Below are 27,737 nucleotides of genomic sequence, written 5' to 3' on the forward strand. Positions count from 1 at the left end.
AGTCTCGAGCCACCCCTACCCTGACCCCAGCCTCAGCCCCTGTGGCCCCTCCACACCCCTTCCCCAGCCACCTGTGCGCCTCTCCCTGGGGCCGGCAGCCGGCAGGCACACACTCAATCACTCCCCACCAGCGTCCGCACTCCCGTCACGCACGCTTGCCCGGATGCCCTGCATGGGCTTCTGCTCTGAAGCAAGGCGGGCCCAGCTGCCTCCCCAGCAGCCCCGGGTCCCGGCAGCCGTGGCAGGCAGCGGGCACCGGCGAGCAGTTCTGCTCCTGTGCACAAATCTGCAGAGAAGGGCACACAGTACAATTTGTTCAGGAAACAATAGCAATGTTTGACATGTCACAAGGATTGATGGAGCAGAAATTTACATGGGAGAATGCATTTTTAAACAGCTCCACGGAGCCCCGGTGCTTCACTGGTAATGCTTTCCACATTTATCATTCACTGAGCCCCTCTGAATAACTCTTTAAACTATATAAGATTAACTGCACTCTTGCAAGCTTGTGGGGCGGGGCTGGGGGGGCTGGCTGGGCGGTGCTGCTGCGTGAGGCAGGGAGGGACTCCACTGGAGGAGCCCAGTATCCCAGAGGCTGGGGTGGCCTCCACGCGGCCTGAGTAGGCCCACGGGGCCTGGTCCTCTCCCCTGCTGCCACGCTCCCTCCCATGGGGCTGTGGACGAGGATTTCAGCTTCTCTGTAGGATACGAAGCCTGTGGCCAGGAAATATCGTCTGGTCTGCTCCCACTTCCGGGGAAATGCTTGGTGTGTCATTTCTGCGTCATCTCAGAAGGAAGCTATCTGATCCAAGAAGGAAGCCAGCGCTCGCGGGTGAGGGCATGGTGAGAGGTGGGCAAACGAGGTTTGGCTGGAAGTTGCTCCTGTGAGCACCTTCCTGGGGGTTCTTGGCCTGAGGGTGGGGCGTCACACTCCTGGGAGAAGAAATGACAGAAGCTGTAAGGAAAGGCCTCCCACTGGACTTGGTGTAGGGTAAGAAGGTGAGTGCTGCAGGTGGGCAGTGGACTAGGGAGTGAGCGAGAGGGTGCGGGAGAGATCCCGGGGAGGCTGTGGGTCATGGGAAGAAAGTCCCCGGGGCCTGCTCTTGGCCTTCTGCGTGTGAGGAGGCTTTAGGACAAAAGAGTGCTACTGGGAGGCTGGGGACAGAGGCTCAGAGCCCATGGTCAGGTGAGTCGCCGAGTGGGAGGGCAGTTAGGAGAGGGTGGGGACCCGGTGGGTGGTGGACCGAGGGCGGACGGCCATCACTCCCTGGCGCATGCCCATGCTGCACCACTCGCGGTCCTAGCACTGAGCGCAGAGAAGGCCTCGGCATCTCTCAGTCCCACCTTCCCTACGGGAGTCAACAGCCAGCGGGACGTGGGCAGAGCCCCTCTGCGCTGCCTGCTGGAGGGTGAGAAATGTCTTTCTTCTTGGGAGGCCGGCACCAAGGCCCTCAAAAGGACCTGTGGCTCTGTGCAGGGTCGTGAAAACCCCTCCAAAAGGGGAGGGCGAGATCTGGGTTCTGGTTCAGCTTCTGCTCAAACATCAGCTGTGGGACTCTGAGGAAGATCCTGGCTTCTCGGCCCACGTGCTGCAGAGTCTCCTGACCGTCCGCCTGCTTCTCCTCTGGCATAGCAGCCATCCTCCACCAGAGCCAGACGGAGCATCGGGCCACATGGGACACCATTCTTCAGCTTAGAAGGCTCCCAGGGCACTGAAGACAGTCCAAACTGCTTGTAGCACCCCTGAGGCCTGATGCGGGCCAGCCTCTGTGGCCTCTAACTTCCTCTCCTGGCCTGTTTGCCAACAACCACGGTCACATCCACTCTAATCCTCAGTTTCTCATCTGTAAAATGGGGCTAATGACAGTACCTGCCTCATGGGATTGGTGTGGGGATTTTAGAAGGTACACCACAGAGGGTGCCTTAGACCAGTGTCTGGTGCATAGGAACCTGCTGTCCAAGTGGAGCCAGGACTCATCTTTCCATGCACAATTCTAACTATTCACTCTTTCTGGTCCTCAGCACACCTGCTCCTGCTGAGCCCTCTCTCAGCCAGCCCTTCCACCTGGGCTGTGCCTGCAGTGGCTGGAGGAGGAGAAGGGAGGCGGCACTGAGCTCCGTCGGAGGGGAGCTCCAGCAGGGGCCAGACCCAAGCCCCGCCTACTACTGTGTCAATCTGCAGCAGGGGGAGGAGGAATGAAAGCTAAGAATGGTCTGACAAGCGTGCTTAAGGTGTGGGGTCCTCAGCTTGCTTGTTACTGAAGACATGGTGTTGTTCTTGGGCTCCTCCACCCCTTCCTTATTTCTCTTTATTTTATTTTAAAACCTGGAAATAGAAACTGATGGGGAGCAAATTGCTCTGGCCAGAGGCTCTGTGCTTAAAGAAGTCGTCATGGGAAAGCAATTACAGGATGTCAAGGGCTGTCAGGGTGGCCACGGCTGCCTGCGCCTCATGCCTGACGGTACCTGGTGGTCCCCAGGCCTCCTGCTGAGGAGATGCCATGTTGGTCTGGAGAACAGGTGTGGGGGGCCCCATGGAGGCAGGGGGATAACTGCCATCACTGCCCTGCTGAGTATCAGCTCTGGACCTGGCCCCGTGTGAGAAACGTGACATGATTTGGCCCTAATCCTTAAAGCCACCAGCAAGATGGGGTCACAATCCCATTTTACAGATGAAGCAATTCCAGCTGATATGATTGCAAAAATAGAAATAGCAGCTCACTCTTGCTTAGTCCTTACCAGGCTCTAGGATTTATTCCAAGAAATCTACAAATATTAGCACATTTCATTGCTGCTCCTACTCTGTGAGTTAATTCTACCCTCATTTTAGGGAAAGTGCTCAGCTGAAGTAGAAGCTTCCAGCACCACACACAAGCCCCTGTGCCCACTTCCAGGTGCCAGGGGCTGCTTTAGGGGAAGCGCCTGTGCCTCTCTTGGCCTATGGACTTTCTTCTCAAGGGAGCAGTTGGAAAGATGGGGTGGCTACATTCCCCAGAAGCTGCCCCCACTCAAATGGGGCTAGGACCCACTGGACCCATAACCTAGCCTCCTTGTCCTGAGCTCGGATAGCTCAGGCATAACCTTCCAACTGATTTCCCAGAGGATGGCACTCCAGGAGCCCCACAAGCTTCACGGTGTCATCTTGAGTGACCTCGTCTCACTTCCTACTCCCATCTGAGTTTCCTGGGGTCACTTCCCAAGTAAACTGCCTGTCTTCATGTCCCTGTCTCAGAGTTGGCTTCTGGGGAGCCAGGCCTCAGACACAAGCCTCAGGCTGGATGCTGGGCACCCACGGTGAGCTCAGTGATGCCCCAGTGATGCCACGGTGATGCCCCAGTCCTCTTGGCACTCACAGTGGCCAGAGGCTCAGGGACAGCGGGTCTTGCAGTTGGTCATCGAGAGGGGGGGCACTCGAACCTTCAATCTGTCTGACACTTGCACACACAAATCAAAGAGCAAAGAAATCCCACTCCTCACTCTTCTACAATGCTGTCCATTTTTTTATGCCCTCAGGCTTAAGGAAGACTCAACTGAGTTCCTTTTTAAAAAAAAACTCATCAGACCCCTTCAAACAAGGAAGACTGGAATGCAGAAAGTCATTTCCCCAGGGATGTGGGAGGGTGACTGGGGGTGAACATGATCCTCACAATCAGAAGGGACTTGAGGCCAGTTATCAAGATGGGATTATGTGGTAGAGGATGAGAAGGGGAGAGTGCCAGAGAGATATGGGGACAGACACTGTGGCTGAGGCTCAGTCAAGTGGGGCTTGATGTGCAGAGGAGATGGAAGAAGGAGGAAAAGACAGTCCAATCAACCCCCTGGGGATGCAGCCAAACTGTGGTTGGGAACGCCTCCCCTCACTGCTAGATCTCACCACTGTATCCTTGCCTGGAGTCGGACCCCCTCCCTCCTCTCCTTGCCTGCTCCCATGGGATGCAACAGGCCGTTCCAGGCCTAGTGGGAAGGTGGGGGAGAGGTACCTGGGTGGGACTCATGTGCCAGGACACATTCCCACTCAAGGTGACTTGGAGCTGGGTGGCACAGCCCCCATGCCTGCTGCCATCGGTGGGCTCCGGTTGGGCCAGCACGTGTGTCTCACTAATGAACCGTATTGATTCCACATCCTCCTGTTGTCTCCCTAAATGGCAAGCCACACATCTGATAGATTAAATACTCACACGATTGCCCGCCTGACATCTCCATCACTCCGCCTACAGGTCCCTAATGAATTTTACAGCCCCGCAACGACAGAAGAAATTAAGGTCAAAGTCTGATGCAGGAACTATAAATCATCTGTGATCCTGAGCCCAGCAGAGGGCTGCAGTCCCAGCCCTTCTCGCACCTGGGCCAGTCCAGCCCAGGGCTTGGTGGTGAGACAGGCAGACTGTGTGTAATCAGTGTGGGCTTGGGAGGGTGTGCTGGGCGCGTTCGTGCCTGAGAAGCAGCCCCTATCTGTAGACATTTGGGTTTCCTCACTCCTCTGCCCATCCCACCTCCAGTGGTTAGAATGCTCTAAGACTGAGAAATGAGCTAACAGGAGAGCAGCACATCTCATTTATACAGATTTGCTTCCCAAGGAATTCAGAACAGTCTAGCCACGTTGCTCTAAAAATGTCTCAGAACAGGCAGAGGATTCAACAGCCTTCTGTCCATTTTGCAGACAGAGAAACTGAGGTTCGTGGAGAAAACGGGTTTTACCAGGGTCCTTCAGCAAACTGAATCACTGACCTTCTGACTTCAAGGCTGCAGGTCTTATGACAATAGGAGTCTAAAGGGATTTTTGATCCTGGTCCTGTTTCTCCTCTGGGCCGTTGGGTATCCTGGGTAGACAGAGGGAGCTCTGGGCCTTGGGTTCAGCCTGGACATCAGCCAGCCCAGTTCCCATTCTGTCACACCTCTCAGCCCCGTAGTTTCACCAGGTGAGTCTTGGAGGAGTTTAGTCTCTAAGGGAAGGCTGTGGTGCCTCATGGAGAAGGGAATGAATGGACTTGGCATCCTAGAGACAAGGGTTCACCCTCAGCTCTGCCTGTTCCACAGGTGTGTCCTCTAGCAAGCGGTTAACTGCTCTGAACCTCAGTGCTCTCATCTATAAAGTAAGGACACCAATTTCTGCCTCACCAGGTTGTCGTGGGGATTCAATGAGATAACACACAGAAGGTGCTTAGTTTGGCACCAGGCACTTAATGTTAGTGCCTATCATCTGTTTAGCATGCCCTCTGTGCCAGGCGCTGCACAAAGTTTACATTATCTCACCGAACCCCCACAACAAATCCATAAGGAACATGGTCATTGTCATTTTCCAGGAGAGGAAACTGAGGCCACACAGAGGTTATCTGGCAGAGACTTAAACACCCATGCCACCTCTCTCAAATGAACCAGGCTTTTTAGGTAGTACAACTCTACCTGGCTGAAATACTACATTTCCCACCTTCTTTTGCAGATAAGCACATTCATACAACTAAGTTAGAGTTAACACCTATCCTTCTGAAACTCCTTCAAAAAATTTCAGAGGAAGGACCACTCCCATACTCAATTATAGGAGACAACCATCACCCTGATCCCCAAATCAGAAAAAGATACCACCAAAAAAAGAAAATAACAGGCCAATAACATTGATGAACAGAGACACAAAAATCTTCAACAAAACACTAGCAGAAAGAATTCAACAATAAGTTTAAAGGATCATGCACCATGATCAAGTGGGAATTCTCCCATGGATACTAGGACTTTTCAATATCTGCAAATCAATCCGTGTAATACACCACTTTAAAAAATTGAAGAATAAAAACCTTATGACCATCTCAATAGATGCAGAAAAAGCTTTTGATAAAATTCAACACTAATTTATGATACAAATTTTCTAGAAAGTGGGCAGAGAGGGAACCTATCTCAACATAATAAAGGCCATATATAGCAAGCCCACAGCTAACATCGTACTCACAGGTGAAAAGCTGAAAGCACTTCCTCTAAGATCAGGAAAAAGACAAGGATGTCCACTTTGTCACTTTTATTCAACATAGGTTTGGAAGTCCTAGCCACAGCGATCAGAGAACAAGAAGAAATAAAAAGGAATCCAAATTGGAAAAGAAGTAAAACTGTTGTATTCTGCAGATGACATGATACTATATATAGAAAATCCTAAAGATGCTACCAGAAAACTACTAGAACTCATCAATGGATTTGGTAAAATTGCAGGATACAAAATTAATACACAAGAATCAGTTACATTCCTATACACTAACAATGAAAGATCAGTAAGAGAAATTAAAGAAGCAATCTTATTTACTATCACATCAAAATGAATAAAATACTTAGGAACAAACCTACCTAAAGAAGCAAAAGACCTGTACTCTAAAAATTGTAAGATGCTGATGAAAAAAACTGAAGATGACACACACAGATGGAAAGATACACCACAGTCTCGGATTTGGAGAATCAATTTTGACTATCTTTATTCAAGGCTATCTACAAATTACCAATGGCATTTTTTTTTTTTAACAAAACTACAACAAAAATTTTAAAAGTTGTATGGAGACACAAAAGGCCCCAAATAGCCAAAGCAATCCTGAGAAAGAAAAATAGAGCTGGAGGAATCAGGCTCCCTGTCTTCAGACTATACTACAAAGCTACAGTCATTGAGAGAGTATGGTACTGGCACAAGGACAGAAAGACAGATCTACGGAACAGGACAGAAAGCCCAGAAATAAACCCATGCACCTATGGTCAAGTAATCTGTGATAAAGGAGGGAAGACAACAAAATGGATAAAAGACAATCTATTCAGTAAACAGTGCTGGGAAACCTGGACAGCTACATGTAGAAGAACATTCCCTAACACCATACACAGAAATAAACTCAAAATGGATCAAAGACCTAAATATAAGATTAGACACTATAAAACCCTTAGAGGAAAACAGAAGCAGAACACTGACATAAATCACAGGAGTATCTTCTTTGATCCATCTCCTAGAATAATGAAAATAGAAACAAAAATAAACAAATGGGTCCTAGTTAAACTTGAAAGCTTCTGCACAGCAAATGAAACCATAAGCCAAACAAAAATACAATCCACATAATGGGAGAAAATATTTGCACATAAATAACTGACAAAGGATAAATCTCCAACATATACAAACAAAATATATGCAGCTTTATACCAAAAAAAAAAAAAAAAAAAACCCAATCACACATCTAAATAGACATTGCACATCTAAATAGACATTTCTCCATAAACAACATACAGATGGCCAAAAAGAGGATGAAAAGATGATCAACATCACTAATGATCAGAGAAATGCAAATCAAAACTACAATGAGGTATCACCTCACACCAGTCAGAATGTCCATCATCAAAAGGTCTATAAATAAATACTGGAGAGGATGTGGAGAAAAGAGAAACCTCCTACACTATCAGTGGGAATGTAAACTGATACAACCACTATGAAGAACAATATGGATATTTCTTTAAAAGTAGAAATAGAACTATCATATGATCCAGCAATCCCACTCCATATAGCCACAGAAAATCAGTTTGAAAGGATATACATGCACCCCAATGTTCATTGAAGCACTATTTACCATAGTCAAGACATGGAAGTAATCTAAATATCCCTTGACAGAGAAATGGTTAAAGAAGATGGCACATATATACAATGGACTATCACTCAGTCATAAAAAAGAACAAAATGCCATTTGAAGTAACATGGATGGACCTAGAGATTTTCATACAAAGTGAAGTAAGTCTGACAGAGAAAGCCAAACATCATATGCTATCACTCATATGTAGAATCTAAAAAATGATACAAATGAACTTATTTACAAAACAGAAGCAGATTTACAGATATTGAAAACAAATTTATGGTTACCAAAGGGGAAATGTAGTGGGAAGGGATTAATCAGGAGTTTGGGATTAACATACATACACTACTATATATAAAGTAGATAACCAACAAGGACCTACTGTATAGCACAGGGAACTCTATTCAATATTCTGATAATCTATACAAGAAAAAAAAATCTTGGACTTCCCTGGTAGTACAGTGGATAAAAATCTGCCTGCTAGTGCAGGGGACACAGGTTCAAGCCCTGGTCCAGGAAGATTCAACGTGCTGTGGAGCAACTAAACCCGTGTCTGACAACTACTGAGGTCTCGCTCTAGAGCCTGTGAGTAGCAACTACTGAAGCCCATGCGCCCTAGAGCCTGTGTTCCACAACAAGGGAGCCACCACAATGAAAAGCCCATGTGCTGCAACAGAGTAGTCCCTGCTCACTGCAACTAGAGAAAGCCCGCACGCAGCAAAAGATCCAGTGCAGCCAAAAAGAAAGAATCTGAGAAAGAATTAATACATGTATATGTATAACTGAATCACACTTAGTAGGGAAGTATTGCTTTGTCCTACACATGGATGTGTGAGTGTCTTCTGGGTTATGGAGTTAAACGTAATTTTCATTATGGATCATGATTAAAAAAAAAAAAAGTTTAAAAAACACTAGGCAAACCAGCGGGCAAACGGGACTTTGAGCCACTCCAGAAACAAGGTGGAAGGGACTGGAGCTGTCATCCCCGCCAACAAGGACGAGGCAGTAAGATTAGGCTACTCCAGAACCACAAGCCCAGCTCAACACACCCCTAAACCTCTGTGGGCCCCCTCCCTGCTCCCGCGGCCTCTCCCGCCTCCTGCTCCAGGGTCAGCTCTCAGGCCTGGGCCCCCTCCTGCTGGCCAGTCCCAGGGCGCCTGACCCACCCGGCACAGGTGGACTCTGTCACACATTTGCTTTACTGCACTGATGAACTCATTCCGGCTCCGGCCGCACTTACAGCTGCCCACTATCTTCTCACTCGCGGGGTCCCTCTTCTTTGCTCTGGTGTCTTCTGAGCAACTGCCTGAGAGGAGCAATCAGCGGCAACCCTACTGCAGGGGGTCTGACAGACGCAGAGGGCCGGAAGTCACAGCTCCTGTAGGAGGGGCTGGCGGGGGCAGGCGGTCACGTGCTGTTGGCACAGCCTTCAAGGGCATCCAGTGGAATCCCTTCATTTTACTGAAGAGGACACCAAGGCCCTGGGAGCCAGGGACCTGCACAAGGTCACCCAGGGACAACGCAGCTCCAGCTTCTGGAGGACAGGCTGGGCTCACCTCTCTGGACTCTGGAGACAGCTGATTCCAACAGGCTGGAGCTCAGCATGGGAATGGACACCTCATAGTGACAAGCAGCAAGTGGGAGGTAGACCCCAGGGCTTTGGAATCAGGCAGATCCAGGTTTGAATCCTGGCTTGGTCACTTGCTAGCTGGCTGACGCTGGACAGGTTACTAAACCTCTCTGGGCCTCCATTTCTTTCTTCTGGACAATGGGTCCTGGAAGAGGTACGTAACATGCTGTAAAGTGCTTGCCATTTATATTCTAAGCTTACAGGACGGGCTCACCAGGTCTGTGATGATGAACAACAGTGTCCTTCCTTTTTTTTTTGGACAAAGGGCCAAAGGTCAGCAGCAGACAGAGCTGCTCCTGTCAAGAATGGGAATTCTGGAAGCACCAGTGAGAGAGGTGTGAGAGGCCTGATGGAAAACGAGGCTTTAGATCAATTTGCCAAAAATCAAGCAGTCAAGCAACTAAATGGCAGGAAACTGCTGGACCTTGAACAAGGTCTGGGACAATCCACTTAAGGGCCGAGCTGGGGGAGCCCTGGCTCTCCATCCGGACCCAGGCTCTAGCCAGTCGCAAGCAGCACCCCCTGGCCTCCAACCACAGGCCCTGTCAAGGCTCCCTCCAGAAGGCCAGGGTGGCAGTGGGCAGCCAGCTGTGTTCTCTCTCTCTCTCCTTAGCGCCTGTCCTACCTCTCATTCCACCCCATTCCGGGTTTCACGGATTGATATTTAGATTAAAGAGATAAACACATCCAGAGGAGCACTGAGGCCTGACAGACAGAGGAACTTGGACCCGTCAATCACCATCAACCAGCTCAGCTTCCTCCCGGCGCCTGGCCCTGCTGACTGGAGATGAACGAAGAGCAGATTAAAGGGGCCCAGAAGTACAGCTCAGACACCCCCGCCCCGAATGGGGGACGGTGTGTCAGTGAAGGCCTTCCAGGACAGCTTGGGAGCCGGACTAGGGTGACTACTATTTATGTGTGCTTGTGCTTGCGTGTGTGTCTAACCTCTCTTCCCCTCCCCAGGCTGCAGATAAAGAATTCAATTTTCTTTTAAACGGTGGGGAAATTGGAAGAGATTTTGTTCTGTTTAAGCACAGCTGGAGTTGCAGGTCTCTAGGGATTGGAGAACAATGAGATCAATTAAGATGCCTGCCGTGAGGGGGTGTCAGGAGGAGATGGGGAGAGCGTGTAGAGGTGGGGGAACAGGAGGAAGGGGAAGGGCAGCCGAGGGGACCCAGCTGCCAGGAAGTCCTGCCTCCGCTCTTTCCCTTGTTGACCCGCTCACCTCTGTTGGGTTTTGCTAAAGAACCTGGATGAGGTCTAACCTTTGGGTGGTGTTATCGCCCAGACTTGCTGATAATTCACATTGGCAATTTCTGTCACCAGCTCTATACAATGATAGAATCAACCTGAAACACTGCTATCAGAAACAGGGAGAGGCCAACTATTTTAGAGGGGCACAGATAACCTGGGACGCCTGGCCCGCAGCAGAGGCTGGTACCAACCACTTGTTGTGCATAGGCATCAGATAACTATCTTTCCACGCATCATCCTACGACATTGCTGAGATGGGAATTATTTTCCCTGTTTCATAGAGGAGGAAACCCAAACTCAAGGACAGTAAGTAACCTGCCCAAAGCCAACCAGCTGGTGTGAAACAGGCAGGACTGCAGCCCAGGGCTGTGTGTCCATTTCAGTGTTTGTGAAGGCGCGCCTGGCAGCCAGGTGGGGTGAAGATGGGCGTGCCTTGCTGGGTCTGGGGCAGAGAACAGCGGGGCCTCTGTCCAGACCTGAGCATGGGCTGGGAGAGAAGGGAGCACAGAGGAAAGGTGCTCAAATCTTCCACCCCTCCCCATTTCCACTGCCACCTGGGTTGTCGGAGCTGTCGTCTCTCACCTGGTCACCCCACTTGCACCCTGGCAGACTCTCCCCCTCCTGCTGGCCTGCTCTCCACACAGCAGCCTCCGTGATTCATCTGCTCCCCTTCAGCGCAGTCACCCATCCTAGGATGACCTCCTGACCTCCTCCAGTCTTCCTTCCCCCTCATGAAGTATTCACCTACACCAGGCTCTTGTCTCAAGACTCTCACCTGTGGCTCCCTCAGCCTAGGGCAGCTCTCTGCAGAATTCTCAACTCAGACTCCCCCTGCCATCCTTCAGAGCTCCATCCATTGTCACCTTCTCTGAGAGGCTCGTCTTCCTTGACCACCTGGTGCAACAGGTAACAAATGCCACAGCTGGGACTCCCCCCTTGCTGCCCCCAGCTATACCTTCCCCCATGGCACGTGTCCCTCTCTGACACACTCTGGATTTCCTTATTCTCCCACCCCTGCACATACAGGGAGATTGGTCTGTCTCGTTCACTGTTGTCATTTCAGGCCACTGATCAACAGTCATTGAATGAAGGCGTATGGTAGATGCATCTAGGGGTGTGAAGGAGTATAGTAGATGTCCCTTTTCCCCCAGAGAGAGCAGAGTCCTGCTCTGGGGGTGGGGGTGGGGGCAGTGGGGAGGCCTCTGCAGGGGAGAAACGGGCTCACAGGGCACCCGGAGCCATCAGGAGCAGCCCAGGCAGCAAGGTCAGCTGGAGCAGACCTGTCTGCAGAGGGAGGCTGAAGGGCGGGGCACATTTCAGCCTTGACCTTGTAATCACATGCCCTGATTAGGACAAGGAGGCCTAAGTGACCCCTGAATCTGGTGGCCATTGCAGCCCCTGGACCCCTGCCTTTGTTCCTGGGCTGTGGCCTGCACCCCAGACCCCGCCTGATCTAGGAAGGATAATCAGAGGGCATCCAGTTTACCCCCTCCTTGGAGTGAGCAGGAAGCCAAGGCCCAGAGAAGGAATGAGACTGGCCCAGGGTCACAGGGCAAGTCGGGATCTAGAGCCCAGGCCTCGGGGCTCCCTGTCCAGCAGTGTTCCCCCAGTGCCTATCGCCAGAGCGGGTGTTAGGGAGCCTGGCACAAGTAGTGAAACAGAAGTTACAAGGCTTCGGATTCGGACAGACACCTCTGCCCTTGACTTGTTGGGTGAACACAGGTGTATAATCTCCCCTTCCTATGCCTCAGTTTCCCTCATGAGACTGCTGCCTCCATTCCTCCTTCAAAGAAGCTGCCCTAGACACTCCAGGCCACAGGAGTCCAACCTACTCTGTGCCACACACCCCAGGGAGGGGGGCACACGGACAGAGAGAACCTGCCTTCAGGAAGTTCTCCGTGGAGTGGGCAGGAGAGGCCATTGACAATGCTGCCCCAACAGAAATGGCGAGGACACCCCGGGAAAGCTAGGTGCCAGCACAGAGGGGAGCTGGAGAGGAGGGCAAGGACCTCGGGGGAGGTGGGCCTGTGCCCCTTACAGAGGGAGGTGGCTTCTTATGGGAGGCTGCCGTTAGAAGAGCTGCCTCTTAGGGTTGGCAGGCATTTGATGGTCTCAGACTGGAGGGAGGGAAAGCCAGGTTCAGGAGGGGTGTGAGGACATGCAGGGATATGCAGGGAGGCTAGAGACTCTGGGCAGGCAGGAGAGAAGGGGTGTGAGGGATGTAATGGGGCCGAGGGTTGGAAAGCGACTCAGGGCTGGGGTGCGGGGGCCTCGAATGCTGACCCAGGCCTAGAGCACTGGAACTTTATGAGCCAGGGAGTACCAGGGGTTACTCTCTTTTCTCTCCCTTCCCCTGTTGGTGGAGAGCTCTTCCAGGCTGAAGATGAGATTGGAAGTGTTTCTATTTGTGTTCTTCTGCTTGTGTTTGTGCAGGGCTTCCCTTCCCTGGAGGCTCAGATGGTAAAGAATTGGCCTGCAATATGGGAGACCTGGGTTCAATCCCTGGGCCAGGAAGATACCTTGGAAGAAGGCATGGCAACCTACTCCAGTATTCTTGCCTGGAGAATCCCCATGGACGGAGGAGCCTGGTGGGCCACAGTCCATGGAGTCACAAAGAGTCAGACATGACTGAGTGACCTATCTTCCTCCCTTCCTTCCTTCCTTCCTGGAGGAGGAGTGGGAACTGGTTCTCCCCTGGCGCCATGCTCATGTGCAGTATTTCAGGAAAGGGGCACTGACGGAGTGAGCTCTGAGGGGGTCTAAGACACCTTCGCTTATGCAAATTCTATGACATTCTTCCCTCTGACGGCTGGGGAGGGACTATAGCTTCTCTTCTTAAGTGTGAACCTGCCTTGATGACTCACTGTAACCAACAACATTCAGCAGAAATGATGTGGGGTGACCTCTAGGCTAGGTCACAAAAAGCCACGTGGCTTCCACCTGATTCTCTTGAGACGCTCACTCCCTGGAGGCCTCTTCTGGGAGGCTCCCGCTATAGACCATGGCTGAAATGCCTGGGCCATGTGGAGAGACCACAGCCAGGAGCTCGGAACACAGTGTCCAGTTGGACCAGTACTTCAGCCAGAGCAGCCCAGGCACCGGACAGAGACAGGAGTCACCCCCAGACCTGGAGGGGCAGAGAAGGGTTCCCCTGCTGCCCTGTCCACATTCCTGACCCACCCGATCCATGAAGGTAAGAAAATGGTCACTGCTTTTTGTGGCCAAATGTGGGATGGTTTCTTATGCAGCCTTTGGAACCAAAACAAGCTTGGTGGGCCCCTGCTTGGAGCACGGCACATGGCAAGTGATTACTGAGGCAGTGCTGATGGAACGTGGGAACAGACAAAGACAAGGGACCACCATGGAGCTCCTTTGGGCACAGAGCTGAAGAGTTCCTGTAGCTGGGACAGGCTACATAATCTGCATAATTTCCCAATGCAAAATGAAAACACAAGGCCCCTTGTTCAAAACTGAACAATTTCAAGATGGTGACAGCAGAGCATCAAACCTAGGGTGGGGCTCTCCTAATTCCAGCTTCCCAAGCAAATGCCCAGCCTGCACTCACAAGAAGCTTGTCCTCCTGTCTCACCTGCTGCAGGCTTCTTTAATAGTCTTAGCCCTCCTCCTGCATCCTCATTTAACCTCTGTCTTCTGTCCCTGATACTGGGGTCTGAGTGTCAGAGTCCAGGGTTGGACACAGGCAAGAACTAGCCAGTGTGTCCACTGAGAGGACCCATTGTCCAGTGGAGTCGGAGCCAAGGACAGAGTACCCAGGACCCAGGTTTAAGCAAGTGATTCATGGCAGTGATTCCTCAGTGTTCTCTGAAGCTGCACTGAGCCCCGCATTCTATGGTGGATAAGAGCACAAGCAACAGTGTTAGCCATTACAGCTCCCAGCCCCTCAGAGCTTTCTGGGGGTAAGCGATCTACATGCACCTCTTTTCATCCTGGCACAGATACTACTTCTATCATCCCCACAGCAAATTCTGGGGACTGGAGATTGGACACAGCCAGGCATCTGTCTAGGGTCACAGAGACGGCAAGGGTGGGGCACAATTTCAACCTGGGTCTCTCTGGTTTCCAGGTTTTGCTCCTAAGGTTCCCTCCTAAAGGCACTGATGCAGCTGGAAGGCATCTCCCTCACTTGCAGAGTAGCAAGTCCTTCTGTGAGGGGCCAGGGAGACCAGGGAGCACCACCTGAGCTGAGGCAGGGGACTGGCCTTTCCAAACCACCTTGCTGGACCACTGAGTTCCCAGCACCCGGGGTGAGGCCCATGTTAAATTCCTTGGATTTAGCAACATGGGAGGGGGTGTGCCCTGAGCCTGCAGGCATCACAGAGCTAGGGAAGAGGCCCCGCAGCCTGACAGCTGGTGGAAGAGGCATGCTGCATTTCAATTCTTCCAGGACCGAGGCTGGTCTTTACCAGGGTCCGCCTGGGGCAGTGACATCACATCACCTTTCCTTTTTGGTGTCAGTGATGCTCACTATGGGCAGGGGAGGAGGAGAAGGGGACCAACAGCAGCAGGGCTGCCTCTGCTGATGCTGCTGGGGATGGAGGCCAGGCTGGACAACAAGGAAAAACTGGTGAGCTCCAGGAGTGGGGAAGTGACCACCTTGAAATCATCAGCAAACTTCCAGATGGGGGCTGAGAGGGAGGCAAGGGAGGGACAGGCAAGGGAGCCTTAGAGAACAGTGGGTGGGTGAGGGACCCCCGAAGGACAGGAACAGGTTTATGTTGCCAGGAGTGAAACTAGACAGCAAAAATCAACCCTTCCTCTCAGGCACAGCGAGCTGGAATTAAGCCTCATGGAACCAGAAGGCCCTGAAGCAGCACCGGCCCTACCATCTTGCTTTATAACGAGGACACTGGGGCCTCAGGAGCTCAAGGATGTGCCCAGCTTACACGGCTTCCCTGGGGCAGAGCCATGACTCTGAGTCCTGGTGCCATCAGCTCAGCCAGGAGGCCAGCATGACTTGCTGACATTTTCTGGGTGTTCCTGGCCAGGCTCAGCGCCGAGCATCTTCACCCACCATTCTACCGAACTGTCACAACACTTCCGGGTAGGATCCTGTCAGGGTACCTCCCCAGGTGGCAGAGGAGGAAACAGGTTCATCTTGTAGAATGGTGGGAGAAACTTCTGCCAGCTGTTTCCCAAATGCTGGCCACGGGCCCCCAGGATGGAATAGGTAAGAGAATGTGAATGGATGAATACAAGACTTCTCCACTATCAGAACAGCCACTATCAGTGGCTGCATTTGGGGTAGGCACAACTCAGGAAGAAGACAGATTGCTGAACCTCCCCCACCCCTCACTCCCACCTCAGAGGAGCAGCACTCCACCTCCTTATACATCACACACCCCTCACTGCATTCTAGCCACAGGGCTTTTTCACATGCTTCTCCTTTTTACTCCAATGTGCCTCCTTCCATTTGCTCACCTGTTAATGCCTACTCAATTGCTACTTCCTCAGGGAAGCCTTCCCTGAGCCTAGTCAAGGTCAGGTGCCCTGTTACAGATCTTCACAGCTTCCTGATCTCTCTACACAGCAAGTAATACTTAATGCAAAGATTCGTTTCTTAGTACTAGCATCAGGCCTTCCCAAGAGACTATAGACTTCATGAGGGCAAGACTCACATCACCATTGGATTCTCAGGGCCATGTGCCTGACACAGTAGTAGGGACTCAAAAAACATTTGTTCCATGCATGCTTAGATTGCGCTCTTACTGTCCAGCAGCACCCACACACCCCACCAGAACCCAGGTACCCATCAGCAAGGCTATAGGGCTGCCCAAAGCCCAGAAGAGTCCTAGGAAGAAACCCCATAGTCTTTCTACTCAAGTCCTGTTATTATTAGGTCAGGAAGCGGGATAGGAAGGTGAGAATCAGAGCAGCCTGGGGATATGAGAGGGGAAGAAACCACACAACCTAGAGGATGGGGAGCCACCAGCTTCATACACACATGTGCTGTATACATGTATCTGAGAGCATGTAGTTGCAAACACACATACAGGCACAGACACAAGAGCATGCCTGTGTGCATGCACACACACCCCCGCCACACAAAAGCAAACATATGCGGTGAATGTGCCCCTACACAGCCCTCCCCTCTGTGGTCACCCTTCAGAGTGGGGCTCAAGGTCAAGCCTGTGACCACTACATTCCTGCCCTTTCCCCTCCAGCAGTAGAAACTCATTTTTCTAGAACTGGGGGCTGTAAGGGTCTCAAAACCTGGGGTGAGGGAGGTTCAGCGAACAGGGAGGTGAGAAGAGATGCCATCCCAGCTGGGATGCCCAGGTTGGAGGCGATGGTCCCCTCCTGTTCTGCCTTCCCCCTGGACAGGGGATGAGCTACAGAAAAGGTACCCTGCCACAGTGGGGGTTGGAGAGGCCTCTTGCAGCAGGCTCTGCCCTGGCCTTCAGTGCAAATTAAAACATTTTCCTTTTCTTCATAGTTTTTTTTTTTTTTTTCTTCTTCTGACATAGCTGCCCATGAAACATTTTAATAACATCCCAGAAAAAGTCAAGGAGAAGGAATTTCACAGTCTCTGAGCAGGAGGCTATAACTTCAGCCCCTCCTGGAGCAAAGCAGGTGGAGAGACTGGGCTGACACTGGATCGGAGGGGAGAAGGGCAGGGTGGGAGAAGCCAGGGCAGTGGGTGTGGTGGGTGTGACCACAGAACTTGCCACCTGCTAGAAGCTTTGGAAGTACCTTGGCGGGGGGGATTGGGAGACGACAGTGAGTGGGGGGTCACCAGGGGATGCTTTCACATCTGTCATTCACACCTACTGACGGCAGCCTTGGTGGGGGGAATCATGCCCATTTTGCAGATGGGAAATGAAGGCTCTCAGAGGTGATATGGGTAGAGGAGGACACAGTGAAGGCAGGGAGGCAAGGCCCATGGTTTCACTTTGGGACCTAAGCTCCTTCAGACACAGAGCCTTGCTGCTAGAGATTATCACGGGGTGAAACGGCCCCCTCACAGCTGCACAATTCCACAGACCCTGGGGCTGGGGCTGTGACAGGAAGGTGCGAAGGGCTTGACAGACACACTCAGGAACTAGAGGCAGCCCAGATGAGCCAGTCCTGAGTGGGGACCCTCAGGCAGCCACAGAGGCTGGACACATCTGCTAAACATCCAGAGAGGGACTGGAAAAGGGGTCCTGGGCAGTGGGCAGGGGGTCCATGCAGGCCCAGGAACTTCTCCAGTGCTTGAGGACACCCAGCGTGAGAACCTACTCTCCAGTGCCAACCCTGGATGGAACTGGGCTTCACACATAGTCCTTGGCACCTGCAGCTGGGCATGAGCCAAGACGTGTGCCACTCTATACCTCACATCCCAACCCTGCCCCCCTAGGCTCCCTCAACCCTTGCCAGGGTCACGGGAGATGGGGACTGCAAAGCAAGACCCTTCTTCTCCAGTAAGAGTGACAGGAAGGAATCCTTAGTCACCTGCCAAGCCTGGGCCTTATATCTGAATTTTTTTCATATAAGTTCTTTATTGAAGTATAATATGCAGAAAAGTACACAAGTCATAGGTGTAGTCTTATGAATTTTCAAAGGGCACACCCCATGTAACTAGCACCCAGATGAAGAATCAAAACACCCTATGACATCAGAACTTTCCCCTGAACATCCGATGACATCAGAACTGCCCCATATAAAGATAAGCACTATGTTGGCCCCTTTTTCTACAGATCAATTTTGAATCTCTTTTACACTTAGGGAATCATACAAAAAGTATTCTTTCATGTAGAGCTTCCCCCCCTCCCCCGCCCCGCAGTATTATATTTTTGTGAGATGCATCTATGTTCAGTGTGGCTACAGTTTGTTCATTCTCCTTGTTGGACAGCATATCCATATGGCCCCAAGCCCTGTGAGAGACAGGCTGCTTGGGTGCCCTTCACCCTGACATTGCAAAGTGGCTGGGGGGATGAAGAGGATTTCTTTGGGTCCAGAAGGCCAGAGCCCTGGTCTTGCTCTCTGGTGGGGCCCTTAGAGGCTGCAGGAGGGCCCATCGGGCCTCAAGCACCAGGTGACTGATTGCAAGGAGCAATGCGGTGAAAGCTGGCGGAGCCACGGGCTGGGGAAGCAGGCAGGAAGAAAACAGCCGCAGCAGACTCACTGTTTGTGTCTGACGGCCTGCCTAGCTAAACATCTGTTTGAAAAATTAATAACTGTCAGATGGGAAGGACCTGGGGGCTGAAAACAGTTTCACACCATCTGTCTGTAGAGTAAACACACTTTGGAGTAGGGGGTCTGGGATCGACAGGCAGTGTCTGTGCCTGGAGTGAGAATGCAGCGAGAAGGGCAAGGATTTCGGGGGCCTCAGTGGGCAGGGAGGGGCAGCAGCAGGTTAAACTCTGTTTTATTGAGCACCTACTATGGGCAAGCCCCTGTGCCTGTGTAGCACACATCTGCCACTGATCTGCTCAGCAACCCTCTTTGTTCTGATAACAGAGGCTGCTGTAGAATAGCCCCTGTCCCATTCTCAGCCCATGTAATTTGAATGGGACTGACCCACGCCCTGACTCCACTAGGGGGAGCATGACCCATCTCTGCTGCTGCTGCTAAGTCGCTTCAGTCGTGTCTGACTCTGTGCGACCCCATAGACGGCAGCCCACCAGGCTCCCCCGTCCCTGGGATTCTCCAGGCAAGAACACTGGAGTGGGTTGCCATTTCCTTCTCCAATGCATGAAAGTGAAAAGGGAAAGTGAAGTCGCTCAGTCATGCCCGACTCCTAGCGACCCCATGGACTGCAGCCTACCAGGCTCCTCCGTCCATGAGATTTTCCAGGCAAGAGGACTGGAATGGGTTGCCATTGCCTTCTCTGGTATATCAGAATTATGGTGGCCCAGTAAGCTGGGTCAATGAGAATCAGCTCTGGGAGTTTTGCTGAAACTATTGAAAAAGAACATTTCTTTTCCCCCACTGGGGTTGATAAATTGGTGAGAAGTGAGCCTAGGGGTGCTGGTGTGCCTCTCTGCCAATACAAAAAAGCAGAGGCTGGTGCTGAAGTCAGATTCCTGCTCAACCTAGTGCCTGGATACAGCCATGCCTGAAATCACTTACACTTTAGAGTTACAAGAGCCAATGCTCTTTTTGTTTGTTTGAACCAGTTAAAGGTTTCTGTCCCTTGCGACTATGAGTCCTGACTGTTACAAATGGACACCGGGAGGGTCCCCTGTCAAGGTCTCAGCAAAGACAGCTGGGGAGGTCCAGGAGCCCATTCTTCTGTGGTGTCCACGCTCAGAGAGAGAGGACTGCCCTCCTGAGAGATGGCTGGCACCTGCCCCCATTAGAAGGTAGGCCCAGGGCTCTTGGCCCACTCAAGCTCACTATCTCTCAGGGACAAGGCAGAAAACTAACCCTGGGCCCAACTTCATCTTTTCCCAGGTGGGTACCTTTTCCACATTGCTTCCTTGGCCAAGGAAGCCTCATCATGAAGAAACCAGATGCTCTAATACACCAACACCACAACCTCTGAGGGCTTGGGGGTACCCCCTCCCCGAACTGCCCACACTCCTTGGGCAAAATCTCTCTGGATGCCTCCCGATGGTTTACCCCAGAGCTCAGTTGCCCTTCAAGGGAGAGAGGACTCACCAGGACTGTTAGCACTGAGGTCCCCACAGTGACATTCTCGTACAAGCTGACATTGTACAGTGGCTGGCTGAAGATGGGCCGGTTGTCATTCTCATTGATGAGGGTGATCTTCACCTTGGCATAGCCCACATGGTCAGGCACACTCTCATTGGCAAAAAGCTGGGTGTGCAGAGTAAGGAACCAGTGAGCACTTGTATGCTCCTGGAGCCCTTGTTCCCATAAGTTCCCCTGGGGCCTGCACCCATCCCAACCCAGAGCACCTGTCTGAGTCACTGCCCATCCCTGTGTGTGCTCCTGGGAATCCCTCCATCAGTGCTCATAGGGTCAGGGTGGTCACAGAATCTGCTGGGGAGACAGGGGCTAATGGGGGCTGGACTGGCTCTTGATGGGCTTCTGAGACTGTGATGGCACCTAATAAAATCCTACTCAATTCTTGAACATTTTCTTATCCTCCTTGAAAAGGGGAGGCCCAGGCCAGCCCCTGCCATAGCTTGGTGGGTTTCTCTAGGTCAGATTCACAAGGGAAGAATGGGGAAGAGGTAGCAGGAGAGATTTAAGGGGATGGTGCTGCCCCCTTCCTCCCCTGAAATCCCCCTCTCAGCCAAGGAGAGGCGAGGGGACTTACATCAAAGTCGTAGCGGTCCACAGTCTCATAGTCCAGGGGGATTGCCACTCGGATGCGAATATCTGCCTTCCCTTGGACGGAGGTGGGGGAGATGATGAAGTGGTGGGAGTTGTTCCCCACCAGGTACACCTCAAACATGCTGTTCAGGCCCTGGGTCAGAAGAGAGAAGAAACCAGTTAGAATGCAAGAAGCCAAGGCCCAGAGCGTGGCTGGAGGAGCAGGGCAGCAGGGGTTGGAGAGGCAGATGAGGTGTTAGGGCCGAAGCAGGACTTGTCAATCCCCCACCCCAAAGTGGTCTGGCCTCCCATGCATGATTCTGGCTTGGCTCCCTGGCCTTCCTGCCCACATCCAGGCCTTCCAGAAATTTCGTCCAGTTGTTTTTGCCTTTATCAGCCCGCCAGATGCTCACAACATCCCTTTCGGGTGGTTTGGTTCATTTTCCATCTCCCATTCCCTCTTCTGTTCCAGTGACACTAACTGGGGGAAGTATCTGCAAGACCCAGCAGGGAGATGGTAGAAAGAAAAGGAAAGAGGACCAGAAGGGAGTGGAGGGGGATGAAGCAAATAAGCGTTCAGGGTCAACTTGGACCAGAGAAGGCATGAGGGCTGGAGCAGGACAGTGCTTTTCCTACGTCCCTCTTCTGGGTCGTGTCAATCAAGGGAAACACTGCCTTTCTTACATGTGGAGTAGGAGCCCCCCAGATGGCGGAGTGTCAGAGTGAACCCCTGTATGCCCCTCTCTGTGGCCAGCCGTGGTGGCTGGGAGGACACAGGATCCCAAATAGTGCAGAGCTGCCATGCCCTTCACTGGTTCTGCCAGAACCCAGCAGCCCGAGGCCATGGTTTCAGGCGAGGAGGCCTCGCTCTAGGTCAGGTGTTTCTGATCACTCCAATCAGGGCCAGAGCTCAGGGAGCCCTCAGACGCCACCTGGCTTGTCCTCACACAGGATGTGTGACATCTCCATGCTACCCACGCCCCAAATCAGGGGGAAGAGCCACTACTGAAGGTGGGAGACAGGCTTCCTTTGAAAGTGATCCAGGCTCCTGAATGGGGGGATCTAACCCCAGACTAGCCCCCCCACCTCAAACCTCAGCAGGGAGCCTGTGGTTTGGAAACAGTCCAGAGCCTCTCTCCACCTCTGAAGAGAAGCCCAGTGGGTTACTGAGCTAGGCTCTCAGCACCAGAAGGATGCCTCCTCCTTCTCAGCCTGCATGACCCTCCCCTGGCCCAGTGTCCAGCACAGCCCCTCTGAGCAACTGGGGGCTGGCAGGGAGGCATGCTCCTTTTCTTGGCTGCCCAGGGATATGTCTGTCGAGGGGCTTCCTTCCAGAACTTGTTTCTGTTGAAAGAGAGGCATCCAGGCAACCTGGAAGCCTTTACACAGTCAGAGAGGGAAGGACGGTCCCAGTAAGGCTAGAAAGGACCCCCTCAGCAAAGCCTGATGGCCCCGGAGCTGTCCCTTAGGTACTCAGATACATTTGTGCAATGAATACATTTTAACATTTACCCCTAGGTCTCTTGAGTTTTTCCTACTTACAACTACAAATTGGTGAAATAAAGGCCCTGCCAATTTTGGGGTCCAGGCAAGCAGCGGGCCCTCCAGGGCCCCCAGGAAGGGCTCCCATAAATTGTGCGAGCAGTGCTCTCCTGGCCCTGTTGGGCTGTGGAGTTTCCCAGGCTCCCTGGTGTAGAATCTATCCGTCAGATGGAGGGGACCAATTAAATGCCCGAAGGGGCGCTAATAGCCAAAGCCAGCGGACTGTGACAGCTCCGAGCAGCCGACATCGATACCTCTTCCTCCCATGGACCTTGGCCCCGAGAGGGTGGGGCTTCCTGAGCTGTGCCCGCAGCAGGTGGAGCACCCCCCTCCCCGCCCCAATGCCCACCATGCCTCCCAGCCTCTGCCCTTCCCAGGCTCACTTACCAGGTTCTATCAGTGGGAGTCGGTCAGTCAAAGGGTATGGAGACAGAGAAGGAGCCGGAAAAGTACCGGGAGGAGGAAGGAATCAGAGAGAATGTGGTGAGGTCCGAGATCAGAGTAAGGGAGAGGGGCTGAGATGGACCCCGGGGGCACACCTGCTCCAGAGGAAAGGCCCCCTCTGCAAGTGATGGGCCACGGCCTCTGGGGGTGCCAAGGAGGGGTGGGTGTGTGGGGGGTGTGCACCCAGGTGCTGGGGTGTGGGAAGGTCAGTGCAGCCCCACACCCGGGGAGGGGGGACACAGGGGAAGATGGCACAAAGTTGGGAGGGGGCTGGGCTACTGTCTCCCTGAGCTGCCTCCCTCCTCACTGAGAGGGAGGTGGGAGAGTCCTCCCCAGAGATGACCACACCCCGATCTTTAGCATCCTTCCCCAGGAAATCCATGAGCATATAAGCACTGTGATCTCTGGCTTGCCTCTTCCACACACACAGTGGCGTGCTTCCACTTAAAACCATGTTCTGAAGCTTGATCCACAAGTGTATAAAGAGCTGACAATACCAACAACCACCACACAGCACATGTTCACTGGACACCAGTGACTTCTCTGCCAGAATGACCAAGGAACCACCCTCTGTAGCCGTGGCGGGACGTGGGAGCCCGAGGCGCAGCCCAGCCCTGGGGCAGTGCAAAGCCACGTCAGAGCAGGCGCACTGCACCGTAGGTGCTCAGGCGCCAGGGGGCTTCAGCAGCTTTTCCTCACCCGTTACTCTGCGCGAGCTTCTTCCTGTGGGCCACATAATGGACATGAAGGAACACTGGAGCTTGGGAACGCCTCCAGAAGAAATGGAACTCACAGAAGTGGGCAAGCGGCAGAGTGAGGATAAGAAGAGCCCGGCGCCCAGGCCGGGGTGCCTTCCAGACCAAGGGAAGCAGAGTTGGGGCCTGACGTGGGCATCCCCCAAATGCAGCTCCTGGGTGTAGAGGGGCACGTTCTGGAATTTCAGCCAGCAGTATGAGTGGACTGAGCAAACCGAGATGGCATTGCTGAGCACTCCAGGGCCGAATCTAAGAGAATGCCAGCAGAAGTGGCTGCCCTGAGAGGGGTTGTCTTAGGAACGAAGGGAAAATGGATTCCAGGTGGAGAAAGTGGCTTTAAACACGAAGTTCTTGGGCCTCAGTGTGTATTAGAATCACCTGGAGGCTTGGTAAAGTACAGATTGCTGTCCTCCCTCCTCCAGGAATATCTGATTCAGTAGGTCTGGGGCGGGGGTGGCCATGGGGTGGGGATAGGGGGAGGGTCGTGAATTTGCATTTCTTACAAGTTCCAGGTGATGCTCATGCCTCTGCTGCTGGTCTGAGCCCACATTTGAGAACGACTGGTCTAAACAAAGGCGTGGAGAGGGGAATGAATACTTAATAATGAGGCAGACAAGCGAGCTGACTGCAAAGGGTTTACGTACGGAAACTGGGGAGCCTGTTGGGGTATCAGGGGGTTGTGTCTCTCCTGGAGGCCCACCACAGGGACCATCTGGAGGGCTCTGGCCTTGTGTCCATGCACAGTGGGGACACCAGGGTTAAAAGAGGAAGATGAACTTGGCGGCCATGTGCAAATCACACCCGCGCAGCCGTCCTTACCTGGCTGCACATCAGAACTGCCAGTGGAGCTAGAGAAGAAACACAGACACCCAGGGCCACTGAGTCAGACTCTCTCAGGGGTGGGGCCCAGGAAGCTGCATTTTTCAATGGTCTTTAGGGAACCAGGCTGCACAGTCAGGGAAGACCTCAGGCATGACAGGGAGGGCGGCCTGGAGCACCCGCAGGGATCCAGAAGGGCGAGCAGGGCAGCGTGGAGTGGTAGTTGCCTACCAGCCACACATCAAAACCGCTGGGGGAGATTTAAAGTACCCCCACGGCTAGGCTGCACTCCAGACCAAGGAAATCAGACTTGGGCTGAAGGAGAGGAGACATCAGGATCTTGTCCTGCGCTCAGGTTACTCATTCCAACGTGCACCCAAGGAGGAGAACTACTCAGAGCAGCGGTTCTCCAGGTGCGCTGCGGGAACCAGTGGCATCACCTAGAAACTTGTCAGAAACGCACAATCTGGGGTCACGCTCAGAAGCTCTGGGGGTGGGGCCTAGCACTATTTTATCAGGCTCTCCAGGGGTTCTGATACACACTAATGTTTGAGAATCAGCTGAACAGAGCAAGGCTGGTGGCGGGATGCAGAGCAAGTCAGAACAGTGAGAAGACTGACCAGCGAGATGTGGTGGGTGAGAGGCTGGAGAGAGGACGGAGTGGGGCTGAGACCACGGCGCACAGACAGAGGGGCCGAGGGGACACCTGGGAGGGTGGTGCTGAGCGCAGTGCAGATTCAGAGCCAGCACCTGGCTGGGTTTCCTGCCCACATCCCCCAGGGCTTCCTGGCCCCTTCAGGTGAGATCTTTGGGTCTCAAGGAATGAGATCTCGCCCCTTGCCTCGATCTGCCACCAGGGGCTGGAAGTGCACTAGGTTTGATCCTGCAGCTGTCAGGACAGCTCATATGTCTGTCCTGAGACCCCAGGACCCCTCTGGCTAAATTCTCTCAAATGCTTAGCCTGCCCCTTCCAGAATCTGCCAAGAGGGACTTGGCTTGTGACTCTCAGCCCCTTGGGATGTGTATATGGGATTCTTACCTGGTTCGCTAAGTGGGTGCAAAGTGGGTGCAAACCCTATATGAATTGCAGCCCTTGGCCCAGAGCCTTCAAGAACAGCCACTTCCATACACCAAGCCCCAACCATGTGCTTCCCATACCTTAACCAGAATCTTCACAACATCTCACTGACATCAGCATTGGTCCACCCCTTTTAACAGAGAGGGAAACTGAAGCCAGAGAGGGTAACTTGTTCAAGATGCACAGCTTGGGTCAGTACTGACTCATAGAGTCTAAGCCCCTCCCCACCTTGCTCTCCTGGTCTCTTGCATATCACTCTCCAGAACACTCTCCTCATGGGTGCAAAGAACTGGCATCAGATGGCACTGGAGAACCCTTTCTGTATTCACTAAATGCCAGGAGTGAGGCCCAAGGGGCAAAGCACACCTCTCCCAAGGTGAGGGAGAAGGTGGAGGGGAGGGAAGTCAGATGGCAGAGGGTACGCCCGCTCCTCCCAGTCCTGGCTGGGTCTCCTCCACGCCCTTGCTCCTTGCTTGCTGCCAGGCTACTTGATGAGGCAGGGAAGGAGGGAGGTGGGGAGAGGCAAGAGGCCCTCTTGGAGCTGTTGAGGGGCAATTTTGTTGGGAGGGAAGATAAAGAGAAACATCAAAAGGAGTCCCAGTGTGTGCGGAGAGGAGCCCGGTGGATTAAATTCTTTTCCAGCTGGGAGAGGAGATGAGAAGGCTGATAGCCGGCAGCCGCGGGTCCCAGAGCCGAGCTGCAGTGCCTGCCCTCCCCGCACCAGGCTGGGGAGCCGCCTGGCTGCCCGTGGGGCTACGACAGTTCGGCTTTATTTATTTATTGGAGGGAGAAGGACGCATGAAATCACTCCTCACTCCCCCAACCCCGTGCAGCAAGCTATGATTTGCTTTGCTCCTGGTGACTGAAGTCTTGCCACCCCCCGTGGAGGGCAGCACGCCAGCCCCTGGTCCAAGTTATCAGCTGCTGCCAGAAGGGGCTGCCTCCCCCTGCCTAACCACCCCAACCTTCCCCCTGCCTCCTGGAAGTGGAGGGCTGGCCTTGAGAGCAGTCAGAGCAGACACTGCCCAGCAAGGACGCTCTCGCCTCACCTCTTTGCAGCTACCACAGCGAACATTGGCTCCATGATGGACCCAACGTTGTTTTCAACTATGTATTGAGAGTTTATTGCAACTATTAGCTCACTGAGTGTTCACAACAACCCTGGCAGAGGCTGGGGTGGGATTCACACTGGCTGACAGCTGCCATATGCAGGGCCCTTCCCTCCTGGGGAGCAGATTCTGCCCTGTCAGGCCACTATGCCTGCTTGGGGCTGTCCTGTGTGCTCTCGGAACCTGCACCTGACTTCTCTCTGGATGTGGCTTCCCGCAGTCATCCCCTAGTACTTCCCTCGACAGGTGACCCTGTGCCCCAAAGGAGGAAGGCCTGACCTAGTCCCCAGGCTCCTTCATCCCTCCGACTCTTGCTGGGTTCTCCCCATCCTGAGAAACTTCCCTGCTGATGGCGGCACCAGTTTGCCCCTTGGACATGCTCATCTCCCTCTGCTGTTGGTCAGAGTTGTAGCCGGGATGGTGATCCAGTGGTGTAATGTAGTGGGGAGAAGGGTTCAGAGTTCGGAAAACAGGCTCTGTTGCTTCCTAGCTATGTGACCTTCTACTACTGGAGCCTCAGCTTCATCTGTGAAGTGGCAAGAATAAAGCATAACCCGTAAGATTAAGCAGCAGTGTTGTCTCTCTGCCTCACCAGGTTTTGGTGGGTGACTTTGGATTATGTTCTCTTGCCTAAGAAAGGAGTCTCCCTAATGGCAGGAGCCTTGTGTGTATTTTTCCTTTGTACCCAAATGCTAGGGGGCCCTCATCCATTCTATGAGCCACAAGGTGTCCTGGAGGGGACCTTAGTTTCTTCCAGAAGAAGAGGAAGGACTAGGGTCACATGCCTGCAGGGGGGGACTAGTGACTTCGAAATGTGAATCACAATGAAGAAGGGCCAGTGACCACTCCAAAGGCACAGAGAGAGCTCTGTGAGCTGCGGTGGGCATGGGGCTGGAGATCTGGAGTGTGGAGATGGGCCCATGGAGTCAGTGCCACCCTCACAGAAGCCCTGTTCAAAACTTGGGCCAGCCAGAGAAGAGCCCTCTGACCAGTGATTCCAGGGTGTGAGGCCCTAAACTTCAATGGTGGCTTTGGAGTTAGACCTGAGTCCAGATACAGGTAATACCCTTTCCAGCTGTGTGATTTTTTTTTTTTTTTTTTGCACAGTTTCACCTCCTTGAGCCTCAACTTTCTCATATGCAAAGTGGGAAGAATAAAACCTACCTGATAGGGCTATTACGGGTGAGCTGCAAAATCTTAGTAAAGTGCTTGGGATGGAGTAAATGCTCAACAAAGGAGAGTGGTTATTATTGTTCTAGAAGGGAAGGGGGGTACTCCTGGGGTGGGGCTGATTTCTAGACCTTG

The 27,737-nt window shown here is 52.8% G+C and overlaps 1 protein-coding gene across 9 annotated transcripts in view; it reads right to left on the reverse strand.

The window, feature by feature from the left end:
• The window catches only part of CDH23 (cadherin related 23), a 433,939-nt gene that overhangs the window by 158,780 nt on the left and 247,422 nt on the right, over positions 1–27,737 (reverse strand). For 7 of the 9 annotated variants that reach the window (XR_006270872.1, XM_043476660.1, XM_043476659.1 and 4 more), the window contains exons 12-14: positions 22,615–22,620; positions 20,690–20,839; positions 20,065–20,223 (exon numbers count right to left, since the gene is read on the reverse strand). Coding sequence is in view for 8 of the 9 variants with exons in the window: in XM_043476660.1 (XP_043332595.1) it covers positions 20,065–20,223; positions 20,690–20,839; positions 22,615–22,620 (315 nt within the window). In the remaining variant the exon portion in view is untranslated. The remainder of the gene's footprint in view (positions 1–20,064; positions 20,224–20,689; positions 20,840–22,614; positions 22,621–27,737) is intronic. The other 2 variants (XM_043476661.1, XM_043476663.1) reach the window with 2 other exon arrangements.

The sequence above is a fragment of the Cervus canadensis genome, chromosome 8 (genome assembly GCF_019320065.1).
Source record: "Cervus canadensis isolate Bull #8, Minnesota chromosome 8, ASM1932006v1, whole genome shotgun sequence".
Lineage (NCBI taxonomy): Eukaryota > Metazoa > Chordata > Mammalia > Artiodactyla > Cervidae > Cervus > Cervus canadensis.